The 20,827-nt window shown below is 43.8% G+C and overlaps 1 protein-coding gene across 1 annotated transcript in view; it reads right to left on the bottom strand.

The window, feature by feature from the left end:
• Positions 1–14,071: 14,071 nt before the first annotated feature.
• The window catches only part of LOC306654982 (protein FAM169B-like), a 99,224-nt gene continuing 92,468 nt past the window's right edge, over positions 14,072–20,827 (bottom strand). The window contains exon 9 of the mRNA XM_079129079.1: positions 14,072–15,427. Coding sequence (XP_078985205.1) covers positions 15,377–15,427 — 51 coding nt within the window. The 3' untranslated portion in view covers positions 14,072–15,376. The remainder of the gene's footprint in view (positions 15,428–20,827) is intronic.

Genomic DNA, 20,827 nt, shown 5'->3' with positions numbered 1-20,827 from the left:
CAAGTGTGACAAGGCCACCTCCATTTCAGTACTTCAGTCCTCCCAGGCTCATGCAAATCTTAGTCTTTGAAGCAGTCAGACTCTTTTTGCTGTGTGTCTGACCAAATGCATCATTTTAAATGTTTTCAATATTGTAATAGCACAGTTATTGAGTGCTCACCATAATGCTATAAAGCACTGTGCTATATTATATTTTTTAAACCTTATAACAATGCCTGCTTTCTAGATGAGGAAAATCAAGGCAGGTAAAGTCAAATAACTTGGTCAGGTCACAGAGTTAATAAGGGATGACACAAAGGTACAAACTGAGGACTGTGTCACATCATTGCACTTCTCTGTAATTACTGAGTTCTCCTGTCTTTCAAGGGCTTTTTGGAATGACCCCTCCTCAATACTGCTGCTTTGCATATTTTAAATCCCTTGAAACATTTCAGAAAGCACCAAAAGCAAACAACAAGACAATGTAGGCAGAACCCGAGTTAGAAGAGACCATGATTACCCTGGCGTCTAGTTTCCAGGAAGACCATTCCCAGCTCCCAGGTGAAGACTGTGGTCCCAGATTAATTATTAATAGTTTCGCCTTTCACTCTGAAAGTGACCAGGCTGGAACAATAAACTATATGGTCATCCCAGGCTCAAAACTTCGGCAAGGACATATACATAGAAAATGAATAATAAAAGAAATTCCCAGAGATAACCCTTGTGGAAATTGCTATTTCTCTGCAAAGTATAACTAATAATGATGCATTGTATATCTTAAAATAGCTAGAAGATGGAATTTTGAATGTAATCAACATAAAGAAATGGTAAAAGTTTAATGTGATAGATATGGTAATTACCCTGATTTGATTATTACCAAACATATACATGAATCAAAACATCTCATTGAGCTTCATAAATATGTACAATTATTATATCACTTTTTTTAAAAATTTGGCACATTTTAACCCGTGCTTTAATATTTTTAGGTACCAAGTCCTTAAACCTCCTCTAGACTATAAATTATTCTCTGCAGTTCAAATACCCAAATTCTTAGTATCGGACAGCACAGCCATAGATTCAGGGCTCCTGAGAGTGACATTCCCAGAATTCTGTTTAAAACCACATCCCTCCATGTTTTAAGGTATGAGTGTGTGTGTGATTCTGTTGTGTTTTATGTTTTAACTTCAGTTTACCTGTTGGTGGGGGGTGGTGGCAGGGAAGGGCCTCACACGTGCTAGGCAAGCTGTCTACCACTGAGCTACATCCCCCTATTTCTTTCTAATTTGTTTTGAGAGTACAGCTAATAAAAAGGGAGAGAAATGTTTAAATCTTATTCTAATTGCATAGTTCATTTTAACTCTGTTTACACTTGAACTGATTAATGTGTTCATTTAATTGAGAGAATAAAGAGTTCCATTTTATAGTATTATTTCCAGTTACCTCTGTTTACCATAGCAAGGAAACCTGGACATTAAAGTGCAGTTCCCTAAATCTTACCTACTTAAATGTGGTATCTGAGTTAACAATAATTAAGACATATTGGCTCGTCAGTGTGACAAAGACATCTTCTCTATGTTTTAAGGTACAACTCTGTGGAATACCCTGGTGCCAGTTCCAGGAGCAGTCCCTCTCTGGGACCTCTGGATGGAGGGTCACAGTGTCAAACCTATTGCCATGAGGTGCCAGGAAGGATAAGAAAGCCTCTGGGTGTGAACTTCATCATGCAAACAAGTGGAGCTCCCAGTGATGGGAATCCTCCCTGGGTACCAATGAGTTTGCTCTTTGAGACGTGGAAATCAATCAGCCATTGCCATCCATCCCTGGAGATCAGCACAGGACACGTGGGTGGAAACATGGCAGTGCCACCTCCTCTGAGAGATTGCTCTGCACTGTTCCTTCCAAGGAATATCCATACCCTTATCCAAATTGAAGAAACTGCAGATAGACAAAATTGTTGGTGAGACTTCAAAACATCCACATAGGCAATGATGTTTTTGGATATGTCCCCCACAAAGCATAGAAAACAAAAGCAAAAGTAGACAAATGGGATTACATCAAACCAAAAAACTTCTTCATAGCAAAGGACACAATCAATAGAATGAAGAAACAACTTAAAGAATGAGAGAAAATATTTACCAACTCTTTGTCTGACAAAAGATTAATATCCAGAATATATATTTAAGGAAACTCAGAAAGTGAACCAAAAAAAAGTAATCCAATTTAAAAATCAGCAAATGATCTGAATAAATACTTGTCCAAAGAAGAAATACAAATGGTCAATAAGTATATGGAAAAATGCTTATGTCGTTAGCCATAAAAAAAGAAGTGTGAATCAAAACCACAATGAGATATCATCTCATCCCAGTTAGAATGGATATTATAAAATAAATAAATAAAAAATAACACCGGGCATGGTGGTACACACCTGTAATCCCAGCAGCTTGAGAGGCTGAGGCAGGAGGATCACAAATTAAAAACCAGCCTTAGCAACTTAGTGAGGCCCTGGAACTTAGGGAGACCCTGTCTCAAAAAAATAAATAAATAAATAAACAGAGCTAAGGATGTGTCTCAGTGGTTAAGTACCCCTGGGTTCAATCCCCAGTAATAAATAAATATAAATAAATAAATAAATAACAAACATTGGTGAGGATGTAGAGAAAAAGTGTCATATACTGTTGGTGAGAACATAAATTAGTATAGTCATTATGGAGAACAGAATGGAGGTTCCTCAAAAACCTAAAAATATATCTATGATATTATCCAGCTAGTCCATCTCTGGTTATATATCCAAAGGAAGTAAAATCAGCAAGGGATGTAATTCAGTGATGCTAAGGCCCTGGGTTCTGTCCCCAGTACCACAAAGGAAATGTAATCAGGCATATTAAAGAAATACCCACACAACCCATAACTGCAGCATTATTCACAGTATCTAAGAAATGGAATCAACCTAGGTACCCATCAGTGGATGAATGGATAAAGCAAATGTGGTATATATGTGCAATGGAGTATTATTCGCCTGTAAAGAAGATCATTCTCCATCCTGTCATTTACAGCAAAGTGGAACTGGAGAACATTTTAAGTGAAATAAGCCAAACAGAAAGACAAACACTGCGTCTTCTCTTCCACATGTGGAAGTTTGGGGTTGGGGGATGTGGAAAAGAAAAGAAAGAAATCAACCTGGATGTAGACTAGCGATTAGTAGAGGTTGGAAAATGGTGGGGGCAGCAGGGACAGAGTGGGTGAAGGAAGGCCAGATTTAATCAGTGCACGCCATATGCATGTATTGAAATATCACACTGTACCCTATTTGTATATGCAATTAATACATGTTAATCAAAAATTTTTAAAACAAAAAATGTTAGTGAGAGTTCCAACTTAATCAACCTTAAATAAACTTTCTATTTCCTATGAAGAAGGATTTTCTTAAACTGCCTTTTACATAATGAAATTACCCACATTTCAAATTCTTTTCTCAGAGCCCCAGAGCTGGAACATTGGTTTCCTGTAAAATTGGGACCTCTAACCCCTTCAACGTCGAAGTGTATCCCAGGTTGGGGCTACTGATTATCTCCTTTTTATTTGAGCTAGTTTCACTCAAAGGACAAAACATACAGGCCTTGAGCGTTTGACCCTCCTGAAAATATTTAACATCTGAATTAAACCACAGGCTTTGCCAGAAGTGCTCTTCGCATTTTATGTCTGAGGCTATTTTCCCCCAGCATTTAATCACTGAAACATAAGTAGATAAAGACAACTCTGATGAATTGTGTTCCTGAACTAAATGCCATCAAGGAAATTCTTTATTTTCCCCTTCTCACAGCAAATGTTATAAAGTGTTCTACACCCTTTGTGTCCCCACTGGATTCAATTATTCTGGAAACAAACATTATTGTTCAAGATGAAGATCCAGGGGCTATTAGCGTGATCCAACAGCTGTACTAGGGGTGAACCCAGAAGCAATGAGGCAGAGATGCGGATGAAGGCGAGGAAGCCTGTTTTGATGGAGGATCAGAGACAATAAAATTATACAGCCCTCTTTGTTTACTGCCCTTTCGGGATTAATGCCAAAAGGCCCATTCCACAACAATTGACTGCAGAAAGGAATAATGGGGCTTATTGGACATTTCCAGAAGGCATGTCTAGACCACCTTCTTCCCAGTGAATCAGTCAACAATATTTATTAAGCACTTCCGTCATATAAAATATGCTGTGAAGTGCTGTGGGGATATAGAAAAGAAAGTCAATCCCTTGCCTTCTTAAGAAAGAGAGGCATTCATCTTACTGTTTAGCTAAGTTCCTATTTCATGCAAAATCATGAGCTGGACACCTGGGGGCATAGAAAAAATCTCACTCCAGCCTATAGCAGGCATGTCCTGGAGTACCTGTCCTCCTATTGGTCAAGCAGGGACAAGGTAGACTTGTGACCTTGGCCATAACTAGACTCAACAAGGCAAAACCCACTTTCCAGGCATAAAATTAACCCTTCTGAGACCTGGTGGAAACATGTGGAAGTCTTTCTTAATAGGTCAAGCCACAAGACACACAGCAAGGTGAGGTGTCTACACACCTGGCCCTGAGGCCATGTGGACTAAGCTTGCACAGGCAGAGAACAGGAGCAAATGGAAGCAGAAATGAGTAAGATCCTATGCAGCAACCAGCATGACCAGAGTCTCGGGAGAACCCAAAGGGCCCCAAGAAATAGGGCAGGACTTCAGGCACTGACCGCTGAGCTTCTGTTTGCATTACTCTCCCTCAAAGTGGGACTTGGAACAAATTGCTGGTAAGCCAGGCAAGGGCCCTTGAGTTTCAACGTACACTTGATTATTTCTGGCTCAAAAAATCCGAAGGGGAGGAGCTGGAGCCTAGGCAAAGGGTGAGGGATGCAGAGTGCACAGGCTGGAGCACATCCTAAGGACAATTTAAAGGATAAAAGATTCATAGCCCAAAGAGGTCTGTGGAAGGTAAGCCTCACCCCCTTCATAAGGCACATGCTCTCCAGTGGACGCTCAGATACATGTGCTAATAAGGGAGTTACTGTGGAGCTAGGTCAGGTCCAGAGAGGTAAGAACATCTTACAGAAGGATGAGACAATAACGTGAACTGAATTGTGCCCTCCATCCCGGAATTCATACATTGAGACCGTTAACCACAGTGTGATGGTATTTGGAGATGGGCCTTTGGTAGGTAATTAGGATCTGTGAGGTCATGAGGGTGGGACCCCTATGATGAGATTAATGCCCACATAGGAAGAGATACAAAGGAACTCGCCCTTTCTCTTTCTGCCATGTAAGTACAGTGAGAAGGCAGCCCAAAGAGAGAGCCCTTACCAGAATCCCACTATGCTGGACCCTTGCACTGGGGTTTCACAGACATCAGAACTGTGGGAAATATAAATGTCTGTTGTTGAAGCCACCTGAGCCATGGTATTCTGTTACGGCAGCCCGAGCTGACTAAGACATCTACTAGAATGGGGTTCGCCTCCAAAATTTTCCCTTCTCCCACCCCATGCCCTGGTCTTGAAAAAGACAGAAGGCAAAACTAGCAAGTTGTGGGAGGAGAAGCAGGTAAAGTGAGTAGGCTGTCCCGTGGCACAAACAGCTGGCCCTGGCTGGGGGCCAAGAGGAGCTGTAGCTGTCATCAGATTCCAAGGGGTCTGTATCACAGAGAACTGGGCGTCTTCACTCCTGATGGAGACTGCGTGTGCTGGAGAAAGTGTGGGACCTTGTGCTACCGTGGTGTCACCTGTGTGGTCATAGAATCCAGGCATAATGCAGAAGGGAATCCAGTTTTGATCACATCCTCAAGTCATCCTTGCTCCAAAAACAAGCAGAGGAGACTAGAAAAGACCCATTGGGGAGGTGGCCTTGAGCAAGGTCGTGAGGATGAACAGGGTTATATGAGTCAAGTGGGAAAGGGAAAAGGTCATGGAAGATGTGGGATGGTAATTTGTGGCCAGAACACGAAATGACTTGAGCAGGGAAATGGTGTGACACAAACCATATTTGGGAAAGAACCCTGAAAAGAATGAGAGGGTCAAATTGAAAATGAGGAGAATTGAGAAGTTCTATATCCAAGAAGTTATTAAGCCCTGAAGAACAGAATACAAGGGGAGCAGACATGACTGAGGCAGTCAGAGGTGGGCTCGGCACCACTGACTGGCTATTGGTGGGAGGTGATAGAGAACAGCCATGTGTTTTATATCCTTAGAGACATGAGACACTGCTGACCTGCAGAGAAAGAGCAGATTTTAGAGAAAGGTTGGTATTACTCAGTATTCTCTAGAGAAACAGAACCAGGAGGGTGTGCATGCATGTGTGTGCGTGTGCGTGTGTGTGGAACAAGATTTATCCTAAGGAATTGGTTCACATGATTATGGAGCCTGGCAAATGTAGTGTTGGCTGGCAGTGTAGACCCAGAAACCCATAGTACAGATGAAGTCCAAAAGACACCAGCTGGAGAATTTCTTCTTCCTTGAGGAAGCCAGTCTTTTTGTTCTATTCAGGTCTTCAACCAATTGACTGAGGCCCACCCACATTGTAGAGGGCCGTTTACTTTACCAAACTAAATATTAATCTGTGCAAAAACACCTTTCAGGTTGACACAAAAATTAACCATCAGGAGGAGATGAAGGATGTGAGGATGATCTGGCTGTAACATGTAACCCCATTGATCGCCAGGGTTGATTTGGCTGATCTGGCTAGCTAGGCTGGTGTCTCCTTCCTCCCTCACCACTATGTGCCCAAAGCTGTATGCTGGGTGGAAGAGAATGACCTTCCGACCTTCCCCAATAGAGGAGGACCGTTCTTCAGTCAAGGGTATATGAGTAGCTGTGCTCCCCTGCTAAAACCTCCAAACAAACTCTCAAGGAAGATTATCAAAATGCCCACCTCACTCAGTTTCCCATCTTTATTTGGTGAGAGTTGATCAGTCCCCTAGCTGCAAAAATGTCACAGATCTCAGTCACCAAGGCTGGGAACACAGTGCCTTGAAGAACTAAGACATATCTGAAGAGACTAAGGTTCTCATATTTCACCTCTTTACAGCCCCCATATGCAGGGAAATATTTCAAGGTAAGCAAACATGTTTCACTGAGTTCCCCAAACAGGGAAGGACTGATACACATGGGAGAACAAGAATTGCTCTGATAAACAGAGCTGAACTCACCGGAGCTTCTGTCTCCCTGAAATCCACGCTCTGCACCCACATACTCAAACCAATGCTAATCGAGGTGCCGCTGTAAAAAGATTGCATTGGTCCCCAATCAGTTGACCTTAAGAAAGGGGGATTATCCTGTGTGAGTCTGACCTCTTCATCTGGGTCCTTGAAAGGGACTGAGCTCTTCTCGGTAAAAGAGATTCAAAGTGTGATGCGGATTCAAAGCTTTGAAGATGAAGCCATGGCAAGAAATGTGGGTGAACTCCAGGACCTAAGAGCATCCCCTGGCTGAAACCCAGCAAAATAACAGGGACCAAGCATGGAAGATGATTCTTCCCAAGTACAGGAAGGCTGCCTGGCCAAGAATCCAGTCTTGCCATACCCAAGCTTTTGACTTACAGAACTGTGAGCCAACACAGTCATCCCTCAATATTCTCAGGGAATTGATCCCAGTGCCCTCCTGGGATGCCAAAACCCATGGCGGTTCAAGTCCCTTATATAAAATGGCATCATACTTGCATACATCCTCCTACATATTTTAAATCATCTCCAGATGCCATATAATACCTAATACAATACAAATGCTATGTAAATAGTTGTTACACTGTATTGTTTAGGGGACAATGACCAAAAAAGTGGGTACTTGTTCAGTACAAATGCAATTTTTTAAAAATATTTTCTGTCCATGATTGATTGATGGAATCCATAGTTGCCAAGCCCCAGATATGGAAGGCTGATGTAAATGGGTCATTTAAAACCCTAAGTGAGCCAGGCCCGGTGGCACATGCCTATAATCCCAGCAGCTTGGGAGGCTGAGTCAGGAGGATCACAAGTTCAAAGTCAGCCTCAGCAACTTAGCAAGATCCTAAGCAACTCAGTGAGACCCTAAATAAAATACAAAAAAGGGGGTGCTGGGAATGTGGCTCAGTGGTTAAGTGCCCCTGAGTTCAACCCCCAGTACCCAAAATAATTATAATAAAACCCTATGTGGTAATTCATTACATAGCAATAGTAAATGAATACAGCTGCTAATTTACTCAGTGCCTCCTCTCTGCCAGGCAGTTATAGTTAATTCGATCAGTCCTCACAACCCTATGAAGAACAGGTCCTATCATCTCCATTTTACTGTGAGGGAACCAGAGAACCCACTAAGCATGCAGCTGGTGTTTTTTTGTTTGTTTGTTTGTTTTTCATTGTAGATGGACACAATACCTTTATTATTTTCTCTTTTTAATGTTGTGGTGAGGATCAAACCCAGTGCCTCATACATGCTAGGCAAGTATTTTTCCACTGAGCTACGATCCTAGCCTGTTCCACTAGTTCTTAACATTCCTTCTAATATTTCCTGGGCACTGAAGTCCCAAGAGGTGCTGGTCTTCCTCCTGATGGATCTGGGGTCACTTTCCCAACAGTTCACAATCAGTCCAAGGGGTCTGTGCCTCCGACCTCTGCCAGCAGCACTCAGTCTGGCCTTCTTCTAGACTAAGGGAAGCAGAGAGGGAGGCGTACATGATGTTTTCTAAGACTGCTATAAGAAAGCACCACACTCTGAACAGAAATTTATTTTCTCACAGTTCTGAAGGCTGCAAGTCCATAGTGTCAGCAGTGTTGGCTCCTTCAGAGGCTTCACACTGGCTTATGAATGGCCTTTCTCTGCTTCTCCCTGTGTCTCCATGTGATCTTTTCTCTGTACGGGTTTTGCCCAAATTTCCTCTTCTTACAAGGACACCATTCATATTGAATTTGCCCAACCAAATGACCTCATTTAACCTTAATTGCCTCTTTAAAGGCCCCATCTCCAAATACAGCTACATTCTGAGATGCTGAGCATGAGACTTCAACATACAAATTTTAAGGGAACACCATTCAATCCATAATAGACACCAAGTTCAAAGTTAAAGATTTGAACAAACTGGTCAGAGCCCAGGTGAAAGGTCCCCTTGAGGCTCCCACTAGCACTTCATGCCCAGCAGAATCACAGGTTCCCCAATTCCATCACCACTGTCTCACCAAACATCTCCCACCTGCACCCAGGACCCTGTCCTGGGCCACCATTTCCTCCTTGCTCTCCAAGACATGGCGTGTGCCCCCACAGAACACTGGGTACCACACCGCAATCAGCTCATCCCAGCAGAATTTCAAGAGGAATATTTAGCAGTTCAAGCAGGGCCAAGGGCTGACATTAAGCAAATTTCAAGGGTTATTTGAAGTTAATTGAGTTTAATCTTATAATGATTTTATAATTAGTCATAGTGTTCTTGTTTCTGCATGGGTAGACCCAAGCTCTAAGAAAAGGACTGTACCAGGCAGGGAAGGGGCTTGTGCAGCAGGGGGTTGATGGAGACAGGAAGATGAAGGAAATGTGGATGGTGAACCCACAGAAGTGCTTTGGTGCTCTGAGCCTTAAATGCATGTGCCATCCTGGAGTCCACCTGGGTCTCCTGTCCAATCCACTGGTGCTTTCTGGGTGGCTGGTGCTTTGCTTACTTGGAGGCATGTCCCACCCATGTTAAGATGGAGCCTGTGTCCAGGATTTGGTATGAGGAAGTTTCTAAAGTGACCAAAACCAAACCATTGTAAACCATGCAAATGCTGCTTCCAGGGCAACGGTGAAATCAGTAAGGCTGTAGTCCAAATCGTTGGCTCAAACTAATCAGGCCAATAGCACTGAACTCCTGGGCAATAAGTAGTTATATCTGCTTGGCAGGATTAAATCCACACAGGTCTTTAAGGTGGTGGCCATGTGTCAAAATCTCTCATCCAACCAGAGTTGGGGTTCTGTTTTGCTTCCAATGCCACAAGACTGAGCCATTTGGGACCTCACTGCACCCCTGAATGATGGAATTAGAATTGACTCACAGAGAGTGCAATGATGTTTTATGAAGTGGGGCTTCCCAGGGAGAACCCGACTCTTCACATGGAGAGGAAGGGGAGGTGAATTGACCAGAGCAACAATGTCCAATGTGTTGTCATGTATGTGAGTCCCCAAAATTAGGTAATACTTTCTCTTAATGACTGAAATCTGGGGGAGTTGTGGAAAAGGAAACACATTTATGAAGCACTTACTATTGGTTACCATCTCATTTGTTTCTCGTGGCCACCTTCTGGAATCACAAATGAGCAGAGGCTGCAAGAGGTAAAGTCACAGGCCTGAGGTCATATACTCAGTGCCAGGCTGTCTGACTCCAGCATCTAGGAAGAATCTCCTGTGGAATATCTTCTGGTGCATTTAACAAGGTATAGTGGTAGATTCACGTAGAAATATCCCAACCCCTGGATGGATGCCTCAGGTGCCATCAACCTGAGATGTCACTCACTCACTGTCCCCCAGACAGAAAGTCCAAGATGCTATCTCAGGCATAATGTCCAAGGATTACATCAGAGACACACTAACACTTTTCTTTATATTCCAAGCCCTTTCCTTCCAGGGAGGTCAGATTAAACATTCAAATAAGATTCCAGGCAAATGATTCAACAGACAGAAGTGAAGAAAACTATGGCTAAGGGACTAACTGTATGAGCAATAAAAAACACAATCCCAACTGGTTTTAAAATACAAAACTTGATTACTCTTATATTACGATGTCCAGGTAAGGCATTTGTCAACTCAATGTTGTCTTCAAGGATTGTATTCTGCCAGTCGTGATCTTAACTTTGCTATAATTCCAGTCCTGTGGAGGTCCAAATACAGCTTCCAGAAGCAAACTATCCCCAAAGAGGTGTGCCCTGCCATCCAGGTGGGCTGGAAGGTAAACTGTTCTTATGCCACAGGAGAATCCCTCTTATATGAGTGACTTCCAGGGCTTTTCTGATTGGCCCAGGGTAGAAGACATGCTCACCCCTAGACTCAGCTTGGGCACGGTAGACTGCACCAGGCTGACTCTTCCAGGCACATTTCTTGCCTCCCAAAGCTGAACCACTGCAGAGATTAACAAAATCAAGGTCCCTCAGAAAGAAGGAGGGGAAACTGGATGGCTCCAAGAGCCACTGCAGCTCCTGTGACAGTGACTGTTGTCAACATAAACCTCAGACCAGACCTTGTGGCAGACATGAAAGGGTAGCATGCACCGTGAGGCAACTCTGTAGAAAGAGATTCACGAGGCAGCATCAAAAGCCAACCCATCTAGGCAACGCCAGCCTCCTCCATCACAAGGGCCCTTCACCAGACATATGGATTTTCAGGATTTTTTCAAGTGCTTTTCTCTAAGCATCTGATTAAACATTAATAACAGATCAAGGTCATGGTCCTCAGGACTGCCTGACAGAATCTGTCTGCTCTACGCCTTTGGAATCCTCCTGTTGTGATGCCCTTGTTTCATGTTCTCCCTGCCCCCCACCCCTGCTTGCCCCATTGCTATTTAAGGGCTGAGAGACCCAGCAAACAAACTGCCTTTGGTTCCTTTGAAGGCAGGCATTTCCAAAGCCTTGGCTTATAGAACATTGTCAAGATTTGGGGAATCTGTGACTCTAACTTAGAGAGTTTTGCTTCCTAGCAAAGTGCTTACAGACCATAAGAAATGGATGGTCAACGTGATGGGATTTCTGCATTCAAGGCCACCTTTCCTGTAGGTTAGTATTATTGATCACCCACACCTCCAGGCCTGACAGGTAATCAATAGACCCTCTGACCCAGATATGTGACTTGGCCTGTCGGGGCTTTAAAAACAAGAAGTGAACATGGCAACTCTGGTTCACGCTTTTCATACACGAGAATTACATTTTTTTTTTTTTTATTCCCCAGAGCTGCAAAGCCGTTTCTGCTCAAATTACCCCAGCCATCTTAGAAGCGCATAATCAAAGGATTCTTTTCATTTTTTCCTGCTGGATAGTTCTGCAACCAACCCCAGGCTATTAAGAGCAAGTGACAGGTCCAACTTTGGGGAAATCTATTTTTGCCTCCCAAAGAGCTAGGATTCTATTCCACTATATTTTAGGAAGGACCATTAGACTTCTGGGTAAGAGAGGTGAGAAATGATGACTCGGCTGGGGTAGGAGAGGATAGGAACAGGTGGGACCTGCCTGGAAAGAGGATGGAACATAGAAGCCATAGATACTGTGACCTCTGAAAACAGAAGGATCATGACTGGGGAAAATGACATTGACCCTCAGGCGGTGAATTTAGTGGAGAGGGGTGCACACAAGTTTCTCAAAGAGAAACAGAAGACAAAAACATCTAAAACTCTTTCCACTACAGCTCCACATCCTGTCTGTACTGGAAGCTACCTCCTCAGTGTGTCCACACTGCCCTGGACATTCCTGTAGCATTTATGTTGTGGGGTTTGTGGCAGGGGGTGTTGCTATCTCCTCAAGCTTTAAAGTCCACTGAAGTCGAAGGCAAGAATCATAACCAGATGACATCTAAATCTAACCCCCAAAGAAAACCCAGACCCTGATAGGTGCTCAGCAAACCTACTGAATGAATGGATAAATTTATGAATGAGTGAATGAATGAATGAAAAGGTGGCATCCAACCAAAGAAAGAACATCGAGGTGATTATAACCTCAAGGAATCTTTCATTCCATTCCTAGAAATGTGCAAAGGAAGATTGGCTAGGTGCAATAAAAATAACACATACATTTGCATTCAGAGTTAGGTTCAAATTGTGGCTCCACTAGCAAAGCAAGTTTAGGAGTTTAGGCAAGTTATTTAGCCCCTTTGTCTCTCAGTTTTATCATATTAGAAATGGGAATAACATATGGCCTACCTTATAGAGTTGTAATCATAATTAAAGATAAGATATACCCAGTCTCTGGCACATAGTTGGTGCTTAGTAAGTTGTACCAGTATTAACATTACCAGTATAAAGCAAGCCCTGCATGGAGCACCATGGTCAAAGCTGGAGCGTCCATGTTCAAACCAGGAAGGGTTTTAACTTCACTAAGTATGCCAGGCTTATTCTTAGATATCAGACCACCTGGCTGAATTTCCAAAAATACAAAACCACGACTTTCCTCAGACCCACCTTAAAACGGAAAATAAATTCTGACCTTCCTATAGGCCAATAGTAAAAATTCCCTTAAGGAAAATGAATTGATAAGTCAGGAAAGGTCAAGTCACTGCCTTTGTGTAAGTGAATATATGGTAAATATTAAGCTACAAAAAGAACAACACCATTATCAATCAGGATATGCTAGGTTTAGGTGCAATAACAAACAACTCCAAAATTTCCATGTCACACATCCTTTGAAGATCAGCAAAGATACTGCTCAGAGATCTGCGTTTACTAAACAATGACCACCTCAAATAGTACTGTACACAGTAGCATAGGGAAAGAGAACTCAGAAGGGCTTAATACTAGCAATGAAATGTCCAGTGTGTAGGTTACATGGTCTGTGCACAATCACTGACCTGGGCTAATCACTTTGCACCATTCAACCAAGAGTAGTCCAGAAAGTGAAATCCCCCAATGTGATCCAAGTGGGAATAAAGGGAAATATTTAGCAAGAAACACTAATGGTCACCACACACCACAAGACAAGGAGACATCCAGTAAACTCTCTGGACAACTATGACCACAAGAAAACTGAAAGGCAAAAGAATCTCTCTCAAGTTCTAACATCTCAGAGTGGAAGAGAGTTTGTTGAAGAAGATAGCTTTGTTTTTCATTTAGCAAAGCATGTGGGATCTCAGAATTTTCTTACTATTCTCATTAACAGTCAACTATATTTACATTATCATCAGGACCCTCCATATTCAAGGGTCCTGCATTCACAGACCCATGAAAAGATTGAAACTATTCAAGGAGAAAAATTGTGCCTGAACAGAGCTCAGACTTTTTTTCTTATTAATATTCCCTAAACAATCTAGCATAACAGCTATTTATATAACATTTATGTCATATTAGGTATTAATAAGTCATCTAGAAATGACTTAAGGATATACCTAGGTTATATGCAAATACTATGCCATTTTATATAAGGGACATGAGCATCTGAAAATTTTACAGGGAATCCTTGAACCAGTCCCCTGAAGACACTGAGGGATAACTATAATTGAACATCTACATCAAATTATATTACCACCTGTGTTAGGCAAGAACAATCAAAAAAATGTAGATTCTTGCATAGGGGTGACTTAATTCCCTAATGTCGAACTGATTTTAAAATGCTCAAAGAAACAGCGTTCCTCTAGGTATTTTACCCTGCCAACTATAAGCATGGCATGTGTCCAGAAAAGATCAAGTCTCCCAGATAAAGCCAAAGGTAGACTGTCCTTAGGAGAGTAGAAGATGCAGCCAGAAACATCAGGTGCCTTGAAGGTCAGGCTTGGGAAGGGTACTCTGTCCTGATTTCTATAGGTAGAGGGTAGCCTCCAAAATTTCTGAGCAGAGGTACAGCAGGACTGGGTGATTTATGCTGGCAATCTGTCCTTTTCTGCCCTGGGGTAAACCAACAAGGAAGAGCCTTGTGGACTAAATGAAGAGATAAAGGAAACTGTTAGCCCTTGCCAACCTTTAGGAAAGACACAGGAAAGGCTGGATGAGGGTGATTGGAACAGAAACAGAGGAACATCCTTGTCTGGAGAAAGATGGAAACTTTAGAGATCTTGGAAATTTGTTGATCATGAGACACACAGAAAAGAACTTTGCAAAAATTACAAGGTTTAGAGCCTGAGTTACTGAGAGGGACCAATGTGCTTTTGGAAAGAGAAATTGCATGAATCTGTTATTGTCATCCTAAATACCATCATTGTCCTCCTTGTTAGTTTTGGTTAGAAGAATTTTCCTTTAAAGAATATGCTTTCCAAAAAAAAAAAAATGGCATGATCTCACTTAAGGGGATTTCCAATCCTGTCATTTCAATTATCAAATGGCCAAAGGATGCCGTGCTACATGAAAAGTCTCCATTTTGATGTTTTGCTTACTAAAATGCTTGTAATTACCCCGAGTCTTTGAGGAACTTGAAGCAGGCGTGGCCTTTTTCAACAGTCAAATGGGCAAGATAAAATCCTTTCAAGCAGCATCTTGTAGCACTTTAAACAGGTCTACGCTGACCAGGGAGCTACTCCTCATACACACATGGACACAAGCACAGCTGCCCCATCAAAATTCCCAGATGAGACAAAATAGCAAGAGCCTCATCAATTGACCCATCAACACTTTGGAGTGGAGCAGAGAGGAAGGAACTCAGCTGGACTGGGGAGGAATAGGCAGGAGTGTTGACAGCATCTTCTGTGCTGGATTCCGCGGTCAGATGGTACCCTTCTGTTGGATGTCACGGGAAGCAGAAGTGTACGCCTTCAACACGTGTCAGATACAGGCGAACATTTGGCAAAAGCTGAAGTTGACCCCTGGAACAGGCACAAAGAAAGCCATGTGCACTCTGTTCTTTCCTCCCCTTTAAGGGGCCACAGAGACACTAAGGGAATTGGAGATTAAGACAACTTCAGGTAGCAACCCTGCACTGAACAAACTCACCTTCCTACCCTGCAGTTATTTCAAAGAGAAGGAAAGGCTGAAGGAGAATAACAGGGATGGTCATTTTATTCTTTACAGAGACTTCCACTGATGTTTGCCGTCACTGAAGTGTCACCATGATAATACCACCATGATTTGAGACAGTTCCTCTCTTGACTGGGCTTTTATTTGGTAGCCTGTGGTCAATTACTCTCTCACAACAGGCATGTACCAACATCCACTGCAAGTTCCACCACCCCAGACTCTGTGAGCCTCAGTGGACCCCTGAGCAAACCACACAGGCACAAAGACATCTATGCAAACTATACTGCAGGCACAAATTTAGTTGTCTGCTCCCCCACTGCTCAGTGGTCCTCAATGAACAGTCCCCCACCCAGGGGACATTGGGTAATATCTGGAGACTTATCCTAATTGACAAAAACTGGAAGGGAGCAGCACTAGGGTATCTAGCAAGTGGAGACCAGGAGGAGTGCTATTAAAAACGTCATGATGCACAGGAAACCCTTTGCCACAAAGAAGCATCGGGTTCATGCTGAGGTTCAGAAACTCTGGTCTAGGTTATAAACTCCACAGAGGCAGGCACTGGATCTTTTCTAGTTCATTATTTTGTCTCCAATGGCTGAAAAAGTGATTGACTCACAGTAAGTGGGTGGGGGGGGGGGGAAGAGAGGAAAGAAGGCATATAGCACATTCTCTGAAGAAACTTAAAACCTGAATGAAGAGCAACTATTAATTTTGGCTTGAATCATATGCCTCAATCTCTCTGTCAAAGAGTTTTACCATCCTTCCAAAAATTTTCCAGTCCAAGCCTAGTCATTAATGTCCAGACACATACCCCTCCTAGGATATCAGGCAACGTGTTTCCTAATCCGTAGCCCCCAATTAAAAAGGTCATCTTTCTTCCTACTCTATCCCAAGTGCATACCATGAATTATCTTGCATGTTGACCTGTGTGCATGCATGCACACACACACACACACACACACACACAAATTAACACACAAGGTCACTGGGCTCCACTGTTCCCAGCTAGAGCTGGTGACCTGGATGGTCTCACTCCCAGGTGCAAAAAAAATCTTCTGAACTCAGATCCCATACATTCCAGAGTGATCTATGCAATGCTTACTTCCCCTTCCAAGTTGCCATCAGAGAGAACATAAGCTCCAAAGAGACACAATGTCACGCAAAACCAGCACACTGCCCTCTTCTCCCTATGCAAGAAGTCTGTCCTTGTCCTGAGCATCCTGAGCCCACCCCAGGCAGGCATTTTCTGGTGACAGATAGAGGAGCAAGGTTCAGATGGAGGGGAAGCTCCTGACAGGTTTCTCTGATATACTGGCCAAGCTTCATGTCACACTGGGAGATTCTCTATTCTGATAAAGAGTCCAGCCACTCTGTAGTCACCCGAAAGTCCACTCAGTGCCAGCAAAGCACACATTCTAGCAGACCCTGAACACAGGTCCTGGCCTCAAGGAATTAGAGAGCAGCCTTGCCAGGAGCATGGACAGGTTGCACTTTCTTCCTTCCGGGAATGGGAAGTGCTTATGTTGACTGTGTCTTTCTGTTGTCATTCTGTTGCTTTGACATTGGGACTCTGCTGACCCTGAAGAGCATGGCTTCCCAGGGATACCAAATTCCTAGAGATAGTCAAGCCTTTCTCCCCAGCATGTTCACTTACCCAAACTAGCCCATCTGGTTCCCTCACCTCATCTCCAATCCCCTTCTTATTGGGCTCCCACCCTCCTAGGCCACTATCTGCCTGCCCTAATCATACCAAGGAAGGGTACCAGACAACCAGGCATGGCCCTTGCCCCCTAGAGCCCACAGAAATTAGTTAAACAGACCAATTCTATACCCACTTAACCTGCCTCACTTTTTCCTCCTGAAAAAAACACAATAAAGGTTCTTCTCTCCCACCCTCCATCCCTTCTGTCTCCTGACCAACCCTGGTGCTTCCCCTGAATGGCTCTGCACAACTGTCTATCAGAAACCATAGGAGCGTGTGACAATCAAATCTCTATACCTGCAAGTGTTCCCCGACCTGATTTGGACAAAACTACAGTATCCTTACAACAATGCCAAAGCCCCCAATGTTTTTCAAAAGAGCCAGGACAATTGACATTCATTCACAGGCACCCATGCCCACTTGGGCCTGAGTCATGATGTTTCATTCAGGACTTTCTGTTATGCCCTCCATATCTTAAGCTGGGGAACAGGAAAGGTCACCAGGTGGTGGGAGGTGCGGAAGGAAGCTGCACTTTGGAAGCACCAACTGTGTACAAACACTGTTCCTATTGCACACACCATCTCCTCTGTCATGACTGCAAACTCGAATCACAGAAACAGCTCAGGAGCAGATAAAACGCCACAACAGGCAGGAAAAGAGCTGATTTGAACTCAAGATTCAAATAACTAGCTCTCTTTCCACCCCCTTGGTTGTCTTCTCAATGGACACTTCAAAGTATCAAAAAAGACAAAACTCTTTGTTCTTTCCTGGAAACAGCAAAGACCGTGCAAAAAAGGACACCTACAAAGGTGTCACCATTGCTCTCAACCCAGGAACTTAGTGCTCCTGTGGTCCAGTTCTCCACAATCCCTCTCCAGTGACACCCAGTTATTGGGTCACCCATGGCAAACAGCCAGTAATAGCTTCTCCTGAGACATTAGCATTTTAGCAGGGCTCCAAAAGCAGAGAGGTGGTCTGAAAGCGACAGAGATGTCCATCCCTTCCCTCTAAGCCCTGCTCTAGCATGACACATTGAAGTGTTTTTAAAACTATGCAGCAAAACCACCAAGGAGGTAGAAGGTAAATTGTTCCCACTCCCAGCTGCTCCTTGGGGAGGCCTTTATAGTGCAGCCCTGGCAGTCAGCTTGAAAGCCTGGGAACCGCCAGCGCCACTCATGCCTAAAGCCAGCCTTCCCGCTAGAAGCCGAGAGACTTGTTAAGGTTTTCAACTGCAGCTAAGAAGAAAAGTTCTTTTCAGAGCACACTTTGAAAGAACCACCTCCTGATGTTCCTACATTTGCATAGGTCCCATGAGAGCAAGGAAAGGCAGAAGTTACCTGCTCTACGAGAAGGCACTTGACTTTAAATTTGCCCCCAGATGTGACACGGAGAAGACACAGTATCATCTATGCTGTGTTCCAGCATGATTACAAAGACACATCAGAGAAGTACAAAATAAAGAATGTTCTCTTTTTTAAAAGGGGGAGGAGCATAAGTACTATACGTTGTTTAAGGAAATGCTGCAGAGTTTCCAGATTGGGGGTCCAAAGAGACATGACCGTGAAAAGCAGTATATGCCCCTAGACTGAATTCTACTCTATAGGGATGGGAGGGAGGAGGCTTCTTATAAATGATCAAGTGGCAAAATTAGAATGTGAACTGTCAATAAGATGAAAGTGTTGTGTCAGTGGAAATTGATGATGTTGGGAACTGCACTGTGGTTTCATAAGAGGTAATCTCCATTCTTAAGAAAGACACACTGAATAGTTAAGGAGAAAAGGTAATCTATCTAGAAATGTTCAGGAAAAAAATTATACCTAGATCAAGTCTGGATAAAAGGTATATGAGAGTTCCTTGGATTATCTGCATTGTGGTAACTCTTGTAAATTTAAAGCTAATTCCAAATTTTAAGTTTGTTTTTAAATCCGATCTTTTGAGTTACTGTGGGCAGAGGCAAAGAGTGTTCTTCCACTGGAGCATCAGCTGACAGCAAGGTATGATGAGGCAGGCATAGGGACAAGCTTAGGGCCCAAGAGAAGACCCATTATGAATTTCTCAAGTGCCCAGAAGCCTGACACAGAGCAGAACAAAACTGGCGGCCTCGGGGAGCTTGTAAACTGGAAAAGGAAGAAGGAGAGGGCAAACCAAAAATCACATCAGTACATAGACCGTCCCAGACTTGTAAAAACTATAAGGGAGAATTTCAAAAAGAAGAAGAAAGTAAAAGTGGGACATCCATGAGGAAGAAGTAAAATTAATAACTTCAGTTAGAGAGTGTTTCAGGACAACTTAAGCCAGAGCTGAAGGAGGCATGGAGAGCTGGGTGTTTCAGGTGATGGGCCTGAGAATTTAGTGATGCACTGGCCAAGGGAGCAGAGAGCAAGGGAGGGGCAAGGACAATCCCAGAGTGCCACTCACTCAGCTGAGACCACTGCGGGAGCCCCACTCAGCCCCAGGGGCACCCTCCACACAGCTCTTTCTTGCACTTGTTCCTCAGGTTCATCCATGTTCATCTCCTGCCTCCCACCACCCAGTTCCGGGCCACATGTCTGGTTCTGGTTGGCCCCTCCCTGATCCAGGGTTTCCCACTGCCCTAGCCTGGTCTTGCCACCCTTGGGCTGTGATGGGATTGCCCTTAAGAGGCAGTCCATCAAGAGGCAGCCCAGTTCTAAAGTTGCAACCCTCAGCCATGCCTAGTAGTGACCCCCAGGCAGTGGGTGATGGGCTGAGGGCTTTCTTTTAAACGTCTTAGGTGGAATCAAAGCTTTGTTCTTGGGCAGCTGGTATGACTTCTTCAGGTCCTGCAGAGAAGTTGGGGTAGTTGATGGGGCCTCTTGGTACTCTAACACAGATCCTTGGGGTCACTAGTTTCAAGGGGAAGAGGCCCTGGAATCAGAAGACCTGGTTTCAATGCTGTCTCTGCCCTTCATAGGCATTTCACTGACTTGACCTCCCTGTGCCGCCACTTCCCCACCTATAAACTGTAACACGTCTGTCCTTCCTCCTACTGGGTAGTGAGGATTACATGAGGTCGTTCTCGTGGCTGTCCTGTGATTATTACTATTATTGCCACATTCTCCAAAGAGATGGCTACTTGGGGTGTGAAGATTGTTGCTGGATGTGGCCCCTTTGCCTCCTGCAGCAAGTGTGTACTGAATATTCCCACGTGCTGAGGCTGCTCTGGGCTTTCACCCTAATTGGCCTTAAACCCAGTTTCAGCATGACCCTGTCACCCCTCCTGTTGCCCCCTTAGCACCCACAGGGCTTGCTCATTCACACCCCAGACCTGGCTTTCTCAAACCAAGCAAACTATTCTTTGGCTCTGGAGGCTTTCTGAGGTCCCTTGTCAATCTACAGTGGTTTTCCTTTTAGTCCTTGCCATGGTTGAATTGCATAGAAACAAAAAGAACGAGGGATGCAATCAGATTAGAGACTTCCCGTGAGAAGAAAATAGCCTGTCGCCACTTTTATGAGCTCTCCTCTACCCGACTAGTATTAGGGCCTGTGACCGGAACTCCGCCACCCCCAGGGACTGGCGGACGGTAGT

This window comes from Sciurus vulgaris (assembly GCF_902686455.1).
Source record: "Sciurus vulgaris genome assembly, chromosome: 2".
Lineage (NCBI taxonomy): Eukaryota > Metazoa > Chordata > Mammalia > Rodentia > Sciuridae > Sciurus > Sciurus vulgaris.
Note: the sequence above shows the minus strand (reverse complement) of the source record. Positions and strands in the feature narration are given on the sequence as shown.